The sequence below is a fragment of the Stigmatopora argus genome, chromosome 1 (genome assembly GCF_051989625.1).
Source record: "Stigmatopora argus isolate UIUO_Sarg chromosome 1, RoL_Sarg_1.0, whole genome shotgun sequence".
Classification (NCBI taxonomy): Eukaryota; Metazoa; Chordata; class Actinopteri; order Syngnathiformes; family Syngnathidae; genus Stigmatopora; species Stigmatopora argus.
Genome location: NC_135387.1, coordinates 9,032,328 through 9,047,879, shown reverse-complemented (window position 1 = coordinate 9,047,879; position 15,552 = coordinate 9,032,328). Strand labels below are relative to the sequence as shown.

Sequence of the window (15,552 nt, the reverse complement as noted above, 5' to 3'; positions counted from 1 at the left end):
TTTGTGTGCGTATCCATACGTCAGTAATGGCCACAAAAGGTTCATTAAACCCCATGGCCTCTTATCTCATTTCACAACAGCCCTTGGCATGTCCCCCTTTTTATGCAAGTTGTTAGTTTGTTTTAATGCAATGAACAAAGGATACTGAATTGTAAAATGCTGTTTTTATCATTAACAAGTTCAAACTGAACAACAACCGCCCGGGTTTCTAAATGTTTCATTAACCCAGAGACATCCTAAGCACACCTGAAAAGTGTTTATACTCTCTACTGGCTAATTCAGAGTTTAAAGGCATCAAACTCATCTTTGTCGCAGGCACACATTATAGTTTATTTGCCTTTTTATATCAAGTAAGATTTATTTTAAAAAAGTAAATATCCTCATTCATTTAACAATAAACAGTTCATTGAAAAAACAGTAATGATTTTCTCTAATTAAAAAGGGTTTTTATTGATTTATTTTCACTTTTAAAACAGGCGGGAAAAGTAAAATTTCTGAGATTTTCTTTAACTCTTAATGAAAGATCGAGGACTTACAAGAATCCAAAAATTCAAATAATTAAATTGTATTCAAAGTTCATTTTAGAAAGAAAAATGAAGTCAAACCACATGTGAGGGCCACATAAACTGACGGACCAGACCTGGTCTTAGTTGGGCCACACTGAAGAGCTTTTATCATATTTATTTAGTCATATCATGAACAATCAGCTTACACTCAGAACCATGAGCCTCGTTATGTAATCATAACATCCAGACTCACCAATTGGAAATGTCTCTACTGTAAAACAAGTTTAAGATGTCCTCGCCGCTTGGGGTGATTTTTATTATATCAGCAGATTTAGCAGGCTGACATTTCCAATGATGTTATGAGCCAAATCTGCATTTCCTGCATGGTTTCCCTTATCATTTATTTGCAATAGGAGCGGATTTAAAGTTGAATGCCAAACAGTAATATCTCGCCACTTCGCAGAGCAGATACACCACATTGCAGCTTGGATTCGCCAAATATATACAAAAAGTTTATAGTGTAGGAACAATAATTCAATGGTATAAAAAAGGCAAGCCACAATTGGAGAGTATTTCCAGAGCCAGTAGGGGGGTTGGCTACCTTAGGGAGTTAAATAGTAATACAGAGAGGGTTTTAAAAGGTCATTAAAACAAAACAAAAAAATGTACTAAATAGACATCATAACAACACACCGTACATCGCAGTTATTCACCTTTTGAGGCAGTTCTTGGAACCTATTAACCTTGATAAACAAGGAATATTACTGTATATCATTTCCCTCAACTTTTATCATCAGGATACCTCACTAATTTAATTTAATTGTCTTCAGGTACAACTCGCGCCCCCCGAGACGGAGAGGTGCAAGGCGTGGATTACAACTTCCTATCAGTGGAAGATTTCCTCAAACTTGAAGAGAGCGGCACACTGCTTGAAATCGGAACGTATGAGGGTGAGAACAATAATGATGACAGACATTCTGTAACTTGGGCAGGTGTTCTGATTCATCACAGTAAGAAAGACCACAACAATAATCCAAATGAATGTTCCCTACGTGCAGGTGGGCTGCAAAATTGGACAGTTGATTCAGATTAGACATGATTGCAGGACCGGGGTCACGTCACAGCTGCCCCTCACTCTGATTAGGACTGTGTTTTCGCGTGCTCTAAAGCTCATACTTACACAAACCTGTGTGCATGTATAAATTTAGCACTTGGGGGGAGATGTGTGTATATGTTTGTCTCTGTGGAAGCCAATGTAATAGTGTGTCTGTGGGCCTGGGAGAGAATGTTACAACACTAATCTGTTTGGCAGCAGTCCGCAATTCGGTGTTGGCACGTTTAAACCTTTCACACACACCGTGTCACAAACCTGTCCACACAAGTGTGTGACCAGCAAACTGAGGAAGACTGCCTTCATTCTTTCATTATTTGAGCCGCTTATCTATCGTCCTGTTCCAGCCATTTGTACATTTTAAAATCTAAATATACTATTTTTATGGTAAAAAAATAAATAAAACTAATACTACTTTGTGTTACTGTTTGACATGATGAATTCTTTCATGAATTAACATCCACAGCAGGTTTATGGGTAGGCACGCTATGTTCATTGAAGCAAAAATGAAGTTTAACAAGAAAAGAACACAATCCCCTGCTGTATAACTCGGAGAAACCCATTATACATACACGATCGGGAGCTTATTTTTAAAAAAATTCAGTGTAGAGTACATTGGAATCTCGAATCATTGCTTTGTTTTCATCTGCTGCCTGTTTTCAGGTCAGCATGGCAAATGAGCATCATTACCCAAATGCACAACCGAGATTGAAAAATACATAATGGTTTGATCAAATTTAACATATGTACTAATTGTCGTCTTAGCGCTGGCATCATCCTCATCTATTCTTTGGACCAAATTAGCCTATTGTCATTCCTGATAAGATGACCATAAATAATTGTGTCCATGAAAAGAATTAATTATAATTTTCCCTGGTTACAGGAAAGATAATTGAGAACATTTTGAATCCGTTTTAGCGCAAATACATAATACATATCCCATAAAACGTTCTGGAAGCCTTTTACGGTCTGTTTGTGAGCCCCAGCTTGCTATCACTTTCTCCTTTTCCCTCTCAAGCATGCTAATGTCCTCCTTGTTGCCAAGGTAACTATTATGGGACCCCCAAGCCGCCCAGGCAGCCCATCATTGGGACAGTGATTTTCGGCGATGCAGGCTCCCAGCAGTCCACCCCGAAGCGCACCAAGTCCTACAATGACATGCAAAGCGTCCGAGTAGTGCCTGCTGACGACGACAATGACGACCAGGCCTCGGAAATGAACAACACTTTCACAGGTAAGAGCACCACAGTGCGTTTCTTGCCTCATTATCCCATTTTTTTTCACAACCTCTGAGTGGGGGCCATTTTCTCTGTACTTTATCAGAGTGTGTGCATATGAAATGTGAACGTTCGACGTCAGGAACACACTTGGAGGGTTATAATGTGTGTGACCGTGATTGTTCAGGTCTGGTGGTTAAATGGTGTCTTTGTCAGGCTGTTTTCTTCCAAACACTGCCATCTGCCTGCAAGGAGGCAAGAAATCTTCTTCAGGCCTATTTTTTTGAGTTTTTCTTAATGACACATTTCCCATTTTGTTATTAAATACAATAAAATTGTCATAAATCTGCAGTTATCCATGATAAAATTACAGAATATGACTTTTTTTTTAAATGATACACTCAGGCCTCTGGCATAAATTGCCTTGAGTGCTTTTGTTCACATTAGCCGTTAATCTGATGTTATTTTAATTCTTAAGCGAGTTTGATACCCTCTCCCAATGAGACACTTATTGTTTGGTGGACTCTTTGATGTGTTTGTGATCAGACGTGTTTGCATAAGGAAAATGCTACAGAAAATATAGATTTTTCATTCAGCATACACACCCATAGCATTTGAACGTGGATAAAGAACTTGATTTTCCCGATTTGATCATTCACTACTTTCCATTGTTGAGGATAGGTGTCAATCACATTTTACAGCAGGGAAGGGATAGTTGATCATTGATCTCATTAAGATTGGAAAAAAAGAAGAATACTGCTACACAGAAGGCAGTGATTGACCATTTCTGTTACAAGATTAGCTCAGTTGTGAGTACACGTGAGCATTTTTTGAGTAATTTTAAAGAAATCAACAATTTATTTTTCACTTTACTAGTTGTAAATGTATTTTCCTGAATTGTCCCTGTCAGGTTCTTTAAAGATCTTGACTATTTTCTTTGAGTTTTTCCGACCTCTCTTGATACTGGGTGTTTGTGCCCTTCCTGTGTCCACTTGCCAGGCTGCCAAAATGCTGCATTCACATTTGATCAGGCCTGAAAGGAGCTCGGAAGTATTGGCGGCACTCTGCTGGGCCAGAGCTGGGAAATGAGTGGGGGCAGGGCCTGGGAAAGCTAGCGTATGGTGAATGAGGCTTAAGGTTTGAGAAAATGAGTGTGTAGGGGTCAAAAACAGTTTTAGAAAGACTGTTAGTAGGAAAAATTTGCATATTCCTGGGGTCCTTTCAGTGCAATATAAATAAGAAGAGGCTAGATTTGTGTGGGAAGTTGCATTATATTGGATTGGATTGGATAACTTTATTCATCCCGTATTCGGGAAATTTCATTGTCACAGTAGCAAGAGGGTGAGAATGCAGATACAGGAAAGGCATTTTAGACATAAATAGATAGGTAATAAGTAAGTTAATAAATAAATAAATACATGAATAAATATATAAATAAATAAATAAATAAATAAGCATGTTGATGAAAAAAATATATATACACATACATACATATATATAAATATACATATACATCGTTTCTTTTCGGTCTCGCATGAGATATAAACATGTCTGTTTTTTTCTTCTTTGTTCTTGTTCCTTGTCATGCTTGTTTTGTTACCCAGGGTCCTTAGTGCGTAGTCTCTTCCCCTCTCCTTTGTTGTGCACAGGTAACTCTAGTGACCAGGATGAGAGCCGTGGCGGCATCCTCAGGCCGTACCTCGCACGTGACAATGCTCCTTCCTGTGGCCTGAACAATGCGGCCATCTCCACAGCCGACAGTGGACAGCAGACCCTGGCAGAGCCCCAGGTCTCCCCGGAAGATTCATTGGGGGTGCTGCCGGAAAACTGGGAGATGGCGTACACTGAGAATGGAGAACTTTATTTCATAGAGTATGTGTTATACCCGCGTAAAGTGTATTCATATTTTAACCATGTGTCTGCTGATAGGTTTGAAACTCATTCATTCATTCATATTCTGAATCGCTTTATCCTCACAAGGGGGGTGCTGGAGCCTAACCCAGCTGACTTCGGGCCAGAGGCGGGGGACACCCTGAATTGGAGGCCAGCCGATCGCAGGGCAAGTTTGAAATTGCAATGGTAATGTCTAGTGGTGAACAAACCTGGTGCAGATTTCTGGGATTGCGCACTGAATTGAATTGTATTTCTTTTTTTTACATGGCAAAGTTTTTTTGAAATGTGTTTTATTGCAGCGGTCCCCAACCTTTTTCTCACCGCGGACCCGTAAAGATCTTTCTATTTTCTAGCGGACCGGCTAATAGGGAGGGTGACAACTTAAGACAAAATTGTGTGGGGGTGATTAATAGCAATTATTTATTATTACTATTGTTATTAGTAGTACGAGGGCGAGAGTGAAAACGTTATTATTTTTTACTCTGATGGACCGGCACTAGGTAGCTCGTGGATCAGTAGTTGGGGACCACTGCTTTATTATACGTGTAATAAACATAATAGTCAAAAGCATTTTGGGGGAAAAAATTGTGTAAAACTGTAGTCCCTCCTTTACTTTACTTTTACATAAAAGGGACATGGTTGAGCATTTAATGGACTATTTTAATTCAAATGAAGTTTATGCCATGAAAACCTGGCGTCAATATACCTTGACATTGTATTTATTTATGTTCATGTAGGCCACAATATATAGTATACAAATGTATCCTGCACGATCCAAATACAATCATATAATACTATTAAAAACTAAGGTAAAACAAGTAAAATAAACAAAAACAGGAATAGATAGCCCGACAGACTAGTGGTCAGTGCGTTGGCCTCATAGTTCTAGGGTCGTGGGTTAGATTCCAAGTCGGTCCTCACTGAGGGGAGTTTGCATGTTCTCCTTTTTGTGGGTTTCTTTTTCCAGGTACTCCGGTTTCCTCCAACCTTCTAAAAACATGCAGGGTAGGCTGATTGAAAACTCTAAATTGCCCATTGGTCAGAGTGTGGGCTTGAATGGTTGTCCATCTCCTTGTGCCCTGCGATTGGCTAGCCAGCGATCCAGGGTGTGCCCCGTAATTAGCTGGGCTCGGCTCCAGCACTCCCTGTGACTCTTGTGAGGATAGGCGGTTCAGATGAAAAAAAATCAGGAATATACTCTCGGTATCGCAATTAAACTGTAGTTTCTTTTTGGTAAGGTCAGCAGTGCTTATTCACTGCCAACCTATCCTAGTTCAATGAGTGCCCTGTGTATTGTCATATGTTTTTCTTATCTCTTCCTTTCTTCTAATTAAATGGGTTTGGACACAGCACATGTTTTAGTTAAGCGGCTTTTTTTTAACTTATTTTTATTTGTCTTCTTTTAGCCACAACACAAAAACCACATCCTGGCTGGATCCCCGATGTCGAGACAAAGCCTGCAGGCCTTTGGATGAGTGCGATGATGACGGTAAGCTGCCATAGAATTTTTTTTCTCTTAAATGTTAGTAGTCAAAAATAATTTAAATGTATTCAGTGAGACAAGCAAGAGGTTAAGTACTAAATGCAAGGTTATTGGTGAATAATGTTTACAGTGAAAAATTGCACCATCAAGTGGCAAAAAAACTAAAGTGCAGACCACGTGTATGCATATTGTTGCGACTTTCTAAGGGGTTTCTCTTTTCCCATTTTTCTTGTCTTTTCATTTTTTATTTTATTTTATCTGGATCCCTTCCATTTACATCTCCTCTACTTCCATCATTTTCTGTTCTCCATTCTGTTTTCTTTTTCATCCTGCTTTCACTTTGGAGAAGAGGGGATACATACGGAAGACCCGGAGAGTGATCTAGGTAGGATATCGCTGTTTTATATCATAGTGGCCACCAGAAGTGACTTTTGACTTAATATCATGGTTCATGAAGAGAGGATAGACACAGAGGAAAAAGATTTTGCTAACCGACGCTCAAAAAATGTATTTTGTACCTTAGTGCATAATATGTTTAATTTTCTTTGGGTGTTTTGCTTTGCAGTTTACATCAGCTGAATCCCAAAACTTGAAATCCATCAATATTGGACTCTTTTTGAGGAACTAGTCAATTCACATCTACATATTTGTCTAGTCAGTTAATTATGACATGGCTTCTCACATTGATCGATTTTATTATTATTTTTTATCTTCCATTTTTATTATTTTTTAAATGACGCTGCCCTACTTTTTATCTGCATTTTGTGAGTTATTGTTTACATAAATTCTGAAAGGAAAACGTTATGTGTATATATATATATATATATATATATATATATATATATATATATATATATATATATATATATATATATATATATATATATATACAGACGCTCCCCTACTTACGAACATTCAACTTACGAACAACGGTACATACGAACATGTCTGCAAATTGCGTTTAAGTCCAAAAATGTTCGCAAGTCCAATTTTGTATTTCGCGTCTTTTTCGGAGTAGTAGTTCTTTCCGCCGCTAATACCGACGCCTGGCGCTGTGAGAGCTCAGCTCACCCAGCATCTACCTTCTTCTTCGTTGCAATGCGGAAGTGCGTGAATGTATCTCCAGTGTGCAAAGAACCTTTTTCATTTGTATCATTAAATATCTCATGCATCCAATATTGAATATGGTTGGTAAAAAGCTAAAGGCTTCTATTGAGGGAGTTGCAAGGAAGAGGCAAGCCATTTCATTTGAAACGAGTGGCAATAATAACGAAGCTTGATGCGCGTGAGAGTGGTTGAGCGTTGCACATTCAGTACCATTTATAAACAGAAAGATCGAGCAGCAGGACCCAAATATTGAACGTTGCACAAAGTTTGCAAATCAATTGAATGATGCCATACAGTGCTACTGCATCATTTATGACGAAAAAAAGAAGAAAACTGTGCAATCGTCGTTAGATCGCTTCTTTCGGCCAGTTTCTAATACATAAATCTCTCTCTCTCTCTCTATACAGTACTGTACATATTCTCTCCATTTTATTAAATGTTTTTTTCAGTACAAACCAATGCGTGTTACTTATACAAGCCTTAAACATACAAATGCACTTATATAAACCTTCAATATACTTATATAGGCCTTAAACATAAATTATAATACAAAATATAGCACTGAATCAACTTACAAACAAATTCAACTTATGAACAATCGCTCGGAACCTAACTCGTTCGTAAGTAGGGGAGCATCTGTATGTATATATATATATATATATATATATATATATATATATATATATATATATATATATATATATATATATATATAGTTCGCAGTCTAGCTTTGAATGCTGTTTACGCCAATCTAACGGCTGGAATTCTTTTTTCAATCCAGCCGGAATGACGGCGAGCACCAAATTAGTGTGCTTGCCGTCATACTGGGTGTATTGACAAAAGAACTACATATCCCAGCATGAATCGCGCATGGGGAAAATGAAGTTGCAGGCTGCTTACCGTAGTTGCGAGACCTGTAGAGGATGGTGTACCCTATCGAGTGATTTATTTTATTTTATCGTGATAACAATTTTAGTATTGGTCCACATATAAAGCGCACTGGATTATAAGGCGCCCTGTCTATTTTGGAGGAAATTTAAAACTTTTAAGTGCGCCTTATAGTCGTGAAAATACGGTAACTGACAGCAGTGCCTTGAGATACGAGTAACTTGCCCTAAGAGAGAAGAAGCACAAGTGGTATTTCAGCCCTTTTTTGCCTTGACTTGTGAGCAGAATTTTTTTGGGCTCTGCTCCTAGCAGTGATTGTAAACTCAGCTCCTCTCACAACAAACTATAGTTACGTAACATAACTACAAATCCATTTCAAACAAGTGGATACAAACTCTAAATTAAAATACACAACTTAACAAATAGCATATCTATACTATGATTTGTACAAAACAGAACAAATACTACTATTCGCAATTGTAGTGGAGAGAAATGTGATGATGATCTTGACTCCATGATCATTCCTGTGGAAGAATCAAAGGAGCTGAGAGGGGTGGGGTTAGGTCGCTTCTTTTGGCCAGTTTCTAATACATAAATCTATCTCTCTCTCTACAGTACTGTACATATTCTCTCCATTTAATTAAATGTTTTTTTTTTTCCAGTACAAACCAATGCGTGTTACTTATACAAGCCTTAAACATACAAATGCACTTATATAAACCTTCAATATACTTATATAGGCCTTAAACATAAATTATAATACAAAATATAGCACTAAATCAACTTACAAACAAATTCAACTTATGAACAATCGCTCGGAACCAATTGCGTTCGTAAGTTGAGGAGTGTCTGTATACGTATATATATATATATATATATATATATATATATATATATATATATATATATATATATATATATATATATATATACGTATATATGTATGTATATATACTACATATATAAACATATATATATATATATATATATATATATATATATATATATATATATATATATAATTTTTTTGTTAGGATTAAAAATAGAAAACAACTTCATGAATGCGACAATAATTTACATGACCTGATTTTTAATTGGATGGAAAATAAGCAATAAGGTGCCCTGAAATATAATTGAAAGCTGTATTGTTCTTTTTCGCCTTGCTGCAAATATGAAGTAACGAAGATAAAAAAGTCCATCACAATTTAATGATCAAACACAGTGAGAAAAAAGCCATTCCTGAAGCAACACTTGTGGATTATGACAGTATCCACATTTAGGTTTTTGAATGGTACGCCACATGGCTGTAACTGAATGCCACATCAGCCTGAATCATAACACAGTTTTTTTCACACAAATAATCTCTGTCCTCTGAACCGTCATTGTGCTAATTTAATGTGAAATATTTATGCTGCGTCTCCTTTATTTCAGAGCTGCCGCCCGGATGGGAGAGGATAGATGACCCGGTGTACGGAATTTACTACGTGGAGTAAGTTAATGACCTCGTTGGCACGTCAGCTCATGGCCGTTTCGTTTTGTAAATACACTTTACTACACATAGAAACGATATAGCTGTCAAATCTAATGAGGCTTTCCTCCTTCCCGTGTCAGTCATATAAACAGGAAGACTCAGTACGAAAACCCAGTAGTGGAGGCGCGGCGCCGAAAAATCCTGCAGGAGCAGCAGCCGCAGCCTCCAGAAGGTGAGCGGTACATTCGAGGTTGGTTTCCTGCCCATTTCTTTCTTTTTTTTTCACTGCCCGTGAGAGTCTGATTGTTCACAGCTCACTAGGGTTTAGGAGCTAAAATCTCCTAGGCATCCATCCATCTGCCAAATGAATCATTTCATTTATTGGACATATGTATTTACTTAATTAGAGCCATCCCAAACCCTGGTGTTGTCTGTGATGGTTTTAATTTGAGTGATTCAAATGCATGTGTCACACATGTTCTATTTATTTTTACATTAAATTAAATTGATTCTTGCTTTAGACCATGTTGACAGTTGTTCACATATTTCACGAATATGCTCCACGTTCATATTATTTGGAATATTACGTACATGCACAGATTGTGACGTAAGACAGCTATAGGTACACCTATAAAACTAATGGGATCCGAAAGAAGAGTTGTATTATCAACTATTTATTTGTCTGAATAATGTGAATAATAATGCATTGGATTCATATAGTGTTTTCCAGTCACTCAAATATGCATTGCATTGCATTAATTATTCCTTCCACAGTATTTAACAATAAGCAACTACAGTGGTACCTCGACATACGATTTTAATCCGTTCCGGGACTGAGATCGTATGTCGAGCTATTCGTAACTCGAGCGGACGTTTACCATTGAAATGAACTAAAAACAAATTAATTCATTCCAACCCTCTGAAAAAACACCCAAAACAGGATACATTGGATTGGAAAAAATGTTTTATTTCTTCTAATTCGCCATCTATTAACAAAGTAACACATAACTAGTGGTTTAATAGTAATAAAATGTGTTTAATAGAAGTAAAATTAGACGCATTTCGCGGAGGGTAGAGACAACGACATACACGGAGGCGGAGGGGGAGGTGTTCAGGGGGACTTTAAACGAAGAAACAAATTTAAATTAACTTGCATTAATATATACAGACACACTCAAACATATGTTTAATGTAACTTTACACAAAACTGAATTCTAATTTTGTTTTAATCTTTTTTTACCTTCGTTTTCCGGGTTAGCGGTTTGCCACGCCTCCACCCTCATGTTCGCTATCGATGGGCTGTTTGCTGTTGTAGTTCCTTCAAAATATTCCGAAAATGATGCACACAAATGTCCTCACAATAGGATAACGCACCACCACTTGCCAACGAGAAATAGTCTTTAAAGAACGATCACGGGAGCTCCTTTCCTTAGAAAGAATAACAGGAAATTCAATAGCTGAGCTTACCCACGTATTGATTGTGGGTAATGAAGTTTTATTCTGAGAAAGGGTGCCATTGCCTATGGTTGTTGTGTGCACGAGTATACTTCATTACCCAGAAAGCCCTCTTTTTTCCCGCGCATGTGCGTTGTGCGTTTCCTAGTCGAAACTCGTCTGAATAAATCGTTCAGTCCTCGTAGATATAGTAGTTATACACGAAAGAGATGCGGCAAAAAAAACAGTGCGCTACAAGGATAAACAGCCTCTCATATCATGGCCACCTGCCTTGGTCGCATCTCGAAATTTTGATCGTATCGTGGGCGAATTATCCGATCGAAATTTTCGTCGTACCACGAGCATGTCGTACCACTGTATTGTCGTAAATGTGCACCATTGCCCCTTCTGACTGCCACCAACCCCAAACTTTTGCATTAAAGTTAAAGTAGACTGCATCGCAATGAAATGTTTCTTAAATTTTCATCATCTTTGGAGTTAAAAGAGCTGGTAAATAGATATGATAAACAACACATGTTCAAAATATAGATTTTTTTTAAAAACTGTTAATCCAAATTTATCATTCGGGTGCATTGTTATCAAATGGATTGTATGAACTGAATGTTTTTGTCCTTCTCATGGAAATACAACTTATGGGACCGACCTGATGGGTTTTTCTTAACAGAGTGGATAGAGGAGCACTCGTCAGCTGCAGCACCCCTGGTAAACTATGTTCCCAACCACCTTGAGACCTACAGGGACCCTCAAGTACCACCAAGTCTACCTGCGGTCCCAACGGGGGCCAAACGTAAATGCTTAGTTTCATTATCATGTAGTGTGGTATTTGAAATTTCCTCTTCAACTACACTAATTTGATTTGTGATACATTCCACAGGGGGGAAGCCCTTCTTTACCAGAAACCCAGCAGAGCTCAAAGGAACCTTTATAAACACCAAGTTGAAGAAGAGCCGCCGCGGGTTTGGCTTTACTGTGGTGGGAGGAGATGAGCCAGATGAGTTCCTGCAAATCAAAAGTCTGGTGTTGGATGGACCAGCAGCAGTGGATGGCAAAATGGAGACAGGTGGAGTTCATGTTTTCTATCAGTAGGAGGCAATGTTTTCTTTGCCAAGTCCAACTGCTTGTGCCTCTCACTCAGGAAGAATGAATTACTGCAGGGGTCGGGAACCTTTTTGACAGAGAGAGCCATAAACAATTCATACTTTCAAATACTATTCCTTGAGAGCCATACACAGAATTTAAAAGTAAACATACATGAAAATGTCTGCATTTTTTAAATTCATTTCACCACTTTTAAAGAAGAAAAAGTCTCCTATTGGTGCGTTTGGGAATCAATTCTCACTGACGGTTTCCATATTTTTAGCTCACAGGTGAGTGGAGAGCCATATGCACCCATCAAAAGAGCCACATATGGCTCGCAAGCCATAGGTTCCCTACCCCTGCATTACTGCATATCAAATGTCACCAGTTTAGAACTTTTTATATCACCAGGATATGTTTAAGTAATTGGTGAATTTAAAACTTGTAGGTGACATATTCATTTAGGACGGCTTAATTTGCATGAGAAAGGACAGTGCACCAAAAGGAAATTCTCTGATACGGGCTGTTTAGAGATAATTGCTTTAAATCTTCATCCTCGGTTATATTTTTTTGTATTGTACATAGACTTCACACATTATTTTTACTTATGAAGTTATCTGGGAACGGGAGTAAAGTCAAAGTTTGTTTTTGTTTCAATCCCAATAAAGCTATGAGTAGCCTTTTCTTTCCCATTTTTACAGTAATACCTAACTAAGTATTATTGCCTGTTACTGTCAAAAGGAATTGGTGTTAAGTGCTAGTGGGCATATTTGTTTGCTCTTGTCAATGTGTTATTTAGGCTAGAATAGTTCCCATTGAGGAAAGCCTTTAGTGCTCATCCCTTATTTGGTGACTGCAAATATTCCTCAAGATGCCAACCAGTACAATCTCTCTCTACGATTCACACCATTTTACGTGCTTTGATGCCATGTTGGATGTCAAATACTAGTGCTGGAAAATATGCCAAAACGATAGTAAATGATTGCCATAAATTTTGTCGCCTCTCTCGTTACTGTACTCAACTCTTAATAGTGGAGTTTCCTTAATCAATTATATGTCCCGACTAATAGAGGCAGCAAACTAGCCATGTGACAAATATCCCCTGAACATAAACATATGGTGCATAAATAAATCAGTTACGGCATTGGCATTGATGGTGATAGAAGTCCGATCCATTTGAACTAAGGGGAATTAAAAAATACCTCAGCGTAGCGTTCATGGCAACGGTGTAAATGATACTGTTTCAATGCCAACTGAACACACAGTTGGCAAAGAATCAGCCCCATGACAAAGACAAACAAATAATTATAAACTTTTTCTCTTTTTATAACTTTTAATCAAATAATGGACATGACCCTAAATGGGCGCATACTGTTATTGTGACATAAAACGGCCCACATGGTGATAGATTTTTTTTCAATATCAATCACAGATTATTGCTACTTGCAGCAGATCTTGGTCCCTACCAATGTTCCCTCTAAAATGCGCGCGTGCGCAATTGCGCACTACTCTCGTCTTCTCTGCGCACAGCAAATCATATGGAGCGCACAAAATAAAATCTACATTTTTTTTTAGCTGTGAGGACGACGCGCGAACCACTCATCCGCCGGGCCGCCCATTCATAGATATTAATCATTACATGTTATTATTACTAAATCATTTTTGTGTAGTAGACATGCACCTGCTTATGGCAGGTGTGATACTGGTGTGTGCCCATAGCGAGCAATGATGATGTTGCTCACACCGGTACTCAGTGTGCTCAGAGAGGTTGTCTTTCTGCCCAGACAAACAAAAAAATAGAGGGAACATTGGTCCCTACCGCACTAAAAATTGAATATATCTTTATGTCCCTTTAACATGTACATATTTACAATGCAGGTGATGTCATCGTCAGTGTGAACGACACCATCGTACTGGGTTACACGCACGCTCAAGTGGTGAAGATCTTCCAATCCATCCCCATCGGCTCGATGGTGGATTTGGCCTTATGCCGTGGTTACCCACTGCCATTTGACCCCGATGACCCCAACACCAGTCTGGTCACCTCGGTGGCCATCGTGGACAAAGAGCCCATTATTGTCAACGGGCAGGAAACCTTTGACTCTCCTTCCAACCCGAGCGGACCTCTCAACGGCCAGAGAGAGGCGCGGGCGCACAGCCCGTCCTCTGACGTTCTGTCCAACAGCCTGCATGGCTACACCAGCGACGTAGTCACTCTGGCCTCATCTATAGCCACCCAGCCCGAGCTCATCACCATCCACATGGAGAAGGGGGACAAAGGATTTGGCTTCACTATCGCAGATAGCCTGACCGGCGGCGGGCAGCGGGTCAAGCAGATCGTCGACTACCCACGCTGCCGGGGCCTCAGGGAGGGAGACATTTTGATGGAGGTTAACAAAAGAAATGTCCAGAACATGAGCCACAACCAAGTGGTGGACCTGCTGAGCAAATTGCCCCGAGGAAGTGAAGTCACAATGCTGGTGCAAAGAGGTATGTTTCGCCTGATTTGATGATAACCGGCTAAGGTGACTCAGATGAAAAGACGTAGTGAAAAAGCAAAAAGGAAAAAATTGAAGTGAGTAAATGTATGGGTGAATGGGTTGAAAAGGAGTGGTGAGGAGGCGATGGATGGCCTTGGGTGAACAGATAAATGTAGAAAGAAGTGGGAGAGTATCTGGTGAGGCAGAATCGCATAGAGCACTTTGCCCGCTTATAAATGAAAAGTGGTATTTGCTGTAAATGTCAGTATTTGCCTACTGTGGTGTTTTATTTTGCTTGATTTTGCCATGATTTTAAGCACTTTTAGGTGTTGCTATGAATTTTAAATTCATACTGAAATAATGGCCATAAAACTGTGTCTACTAGGATACTGGGCTACGTTTTTGGGAAAGTCGATATACAGTCGTACCTGTACTTCGAAAATTAATTGGTTCCAGAACTTTTTTCGTAAGTTGAATATTTCGTAAGTAGAGTAGCACTTTATATGTAAATACTCTAATTCGTTCCATGGTCCCCACAAAACTATCAAATAAACCCATAAAATTCAACAAAGTGTTCAATTTTGTAGGTAAAGCGTGAAGACACACAAAAATGAGAGAAAATGATCATAATATTATTTAATAAGCCATTAAAATGAATAAACAGGCTCAATCTATTCGTATGTCAGGAAGCTAACGTTAGGCAACAGAGGCAGAGAGCAAATGAACACATGAACACACATCTAATAAACATATAATGAAGAATTCAAAACAATATTACATTGAACTTTGAATATTTTTCATTAAGGTTTTATAATTTCTTTGGCATCTAATTTTTCGACAATTTTATTTATCGCCACTGCTTCT

At 38.6% G+C, this 15,552-nt stretch overlaps 1 protein-coding gene across 11 annotated transcripts in view; it reads left to right on the top strand.

The window, feature by feature from the left end:
• Positions 1-15,552, top strand: part of LOC144065406 (membrane-associated guanylate kinase, WW and PDZ domain-containing protein 1-like) — an 88,568-nt gene that overhangs the window by 42,553 nt on the left and 30,463 nt on the right. For 5 of the 11 annotated variants that reach the window (XM_077588493.1, XM_077588231.1, XM_077588877.1 and 2 more), the window contains 10 exons: positions 1,337-1,456; positions 2,663-2,851; positions 4,439-4,706; positions 6,134-6,216; positions 6,557-6,595; positions 9,637-9,694; positions 9,817-9,926; positions 11,796-11,918; positions 12,006-12,191; positions 14,087-14,698. In XM_077588493.1, coding sequence (XP_077444619.1) covers positions 1,337-1,456; positions 2,663-2,851; positions 4,439-4,706; positions 6,134-6,216; positions 6,557-6,595; positions 9,637-9,694; positions 9,817-9,926; positions 11,796-11,918; positions 12,006-12,191; positions 14,087-14,698 — 1,788 coding nt within the window. The remainder of the gene's footprint in view (positions 1-1,336; positions 1,457-2,662; positions 2,852-4,438; positions 4,707-6,133; positions 6,217-6,556; positions 6,596-9,636; positions 9,695-9,816; positions 9,927-11,795; positions 11,919-12,005; positions 12,192-14,086; positions 14,699-15,552) is intronic. The other 6 variants (XM_077588316.1, XM_077588783.1, XM_077588700.1 and 3 more) reach the window with 6 other exon arrangements.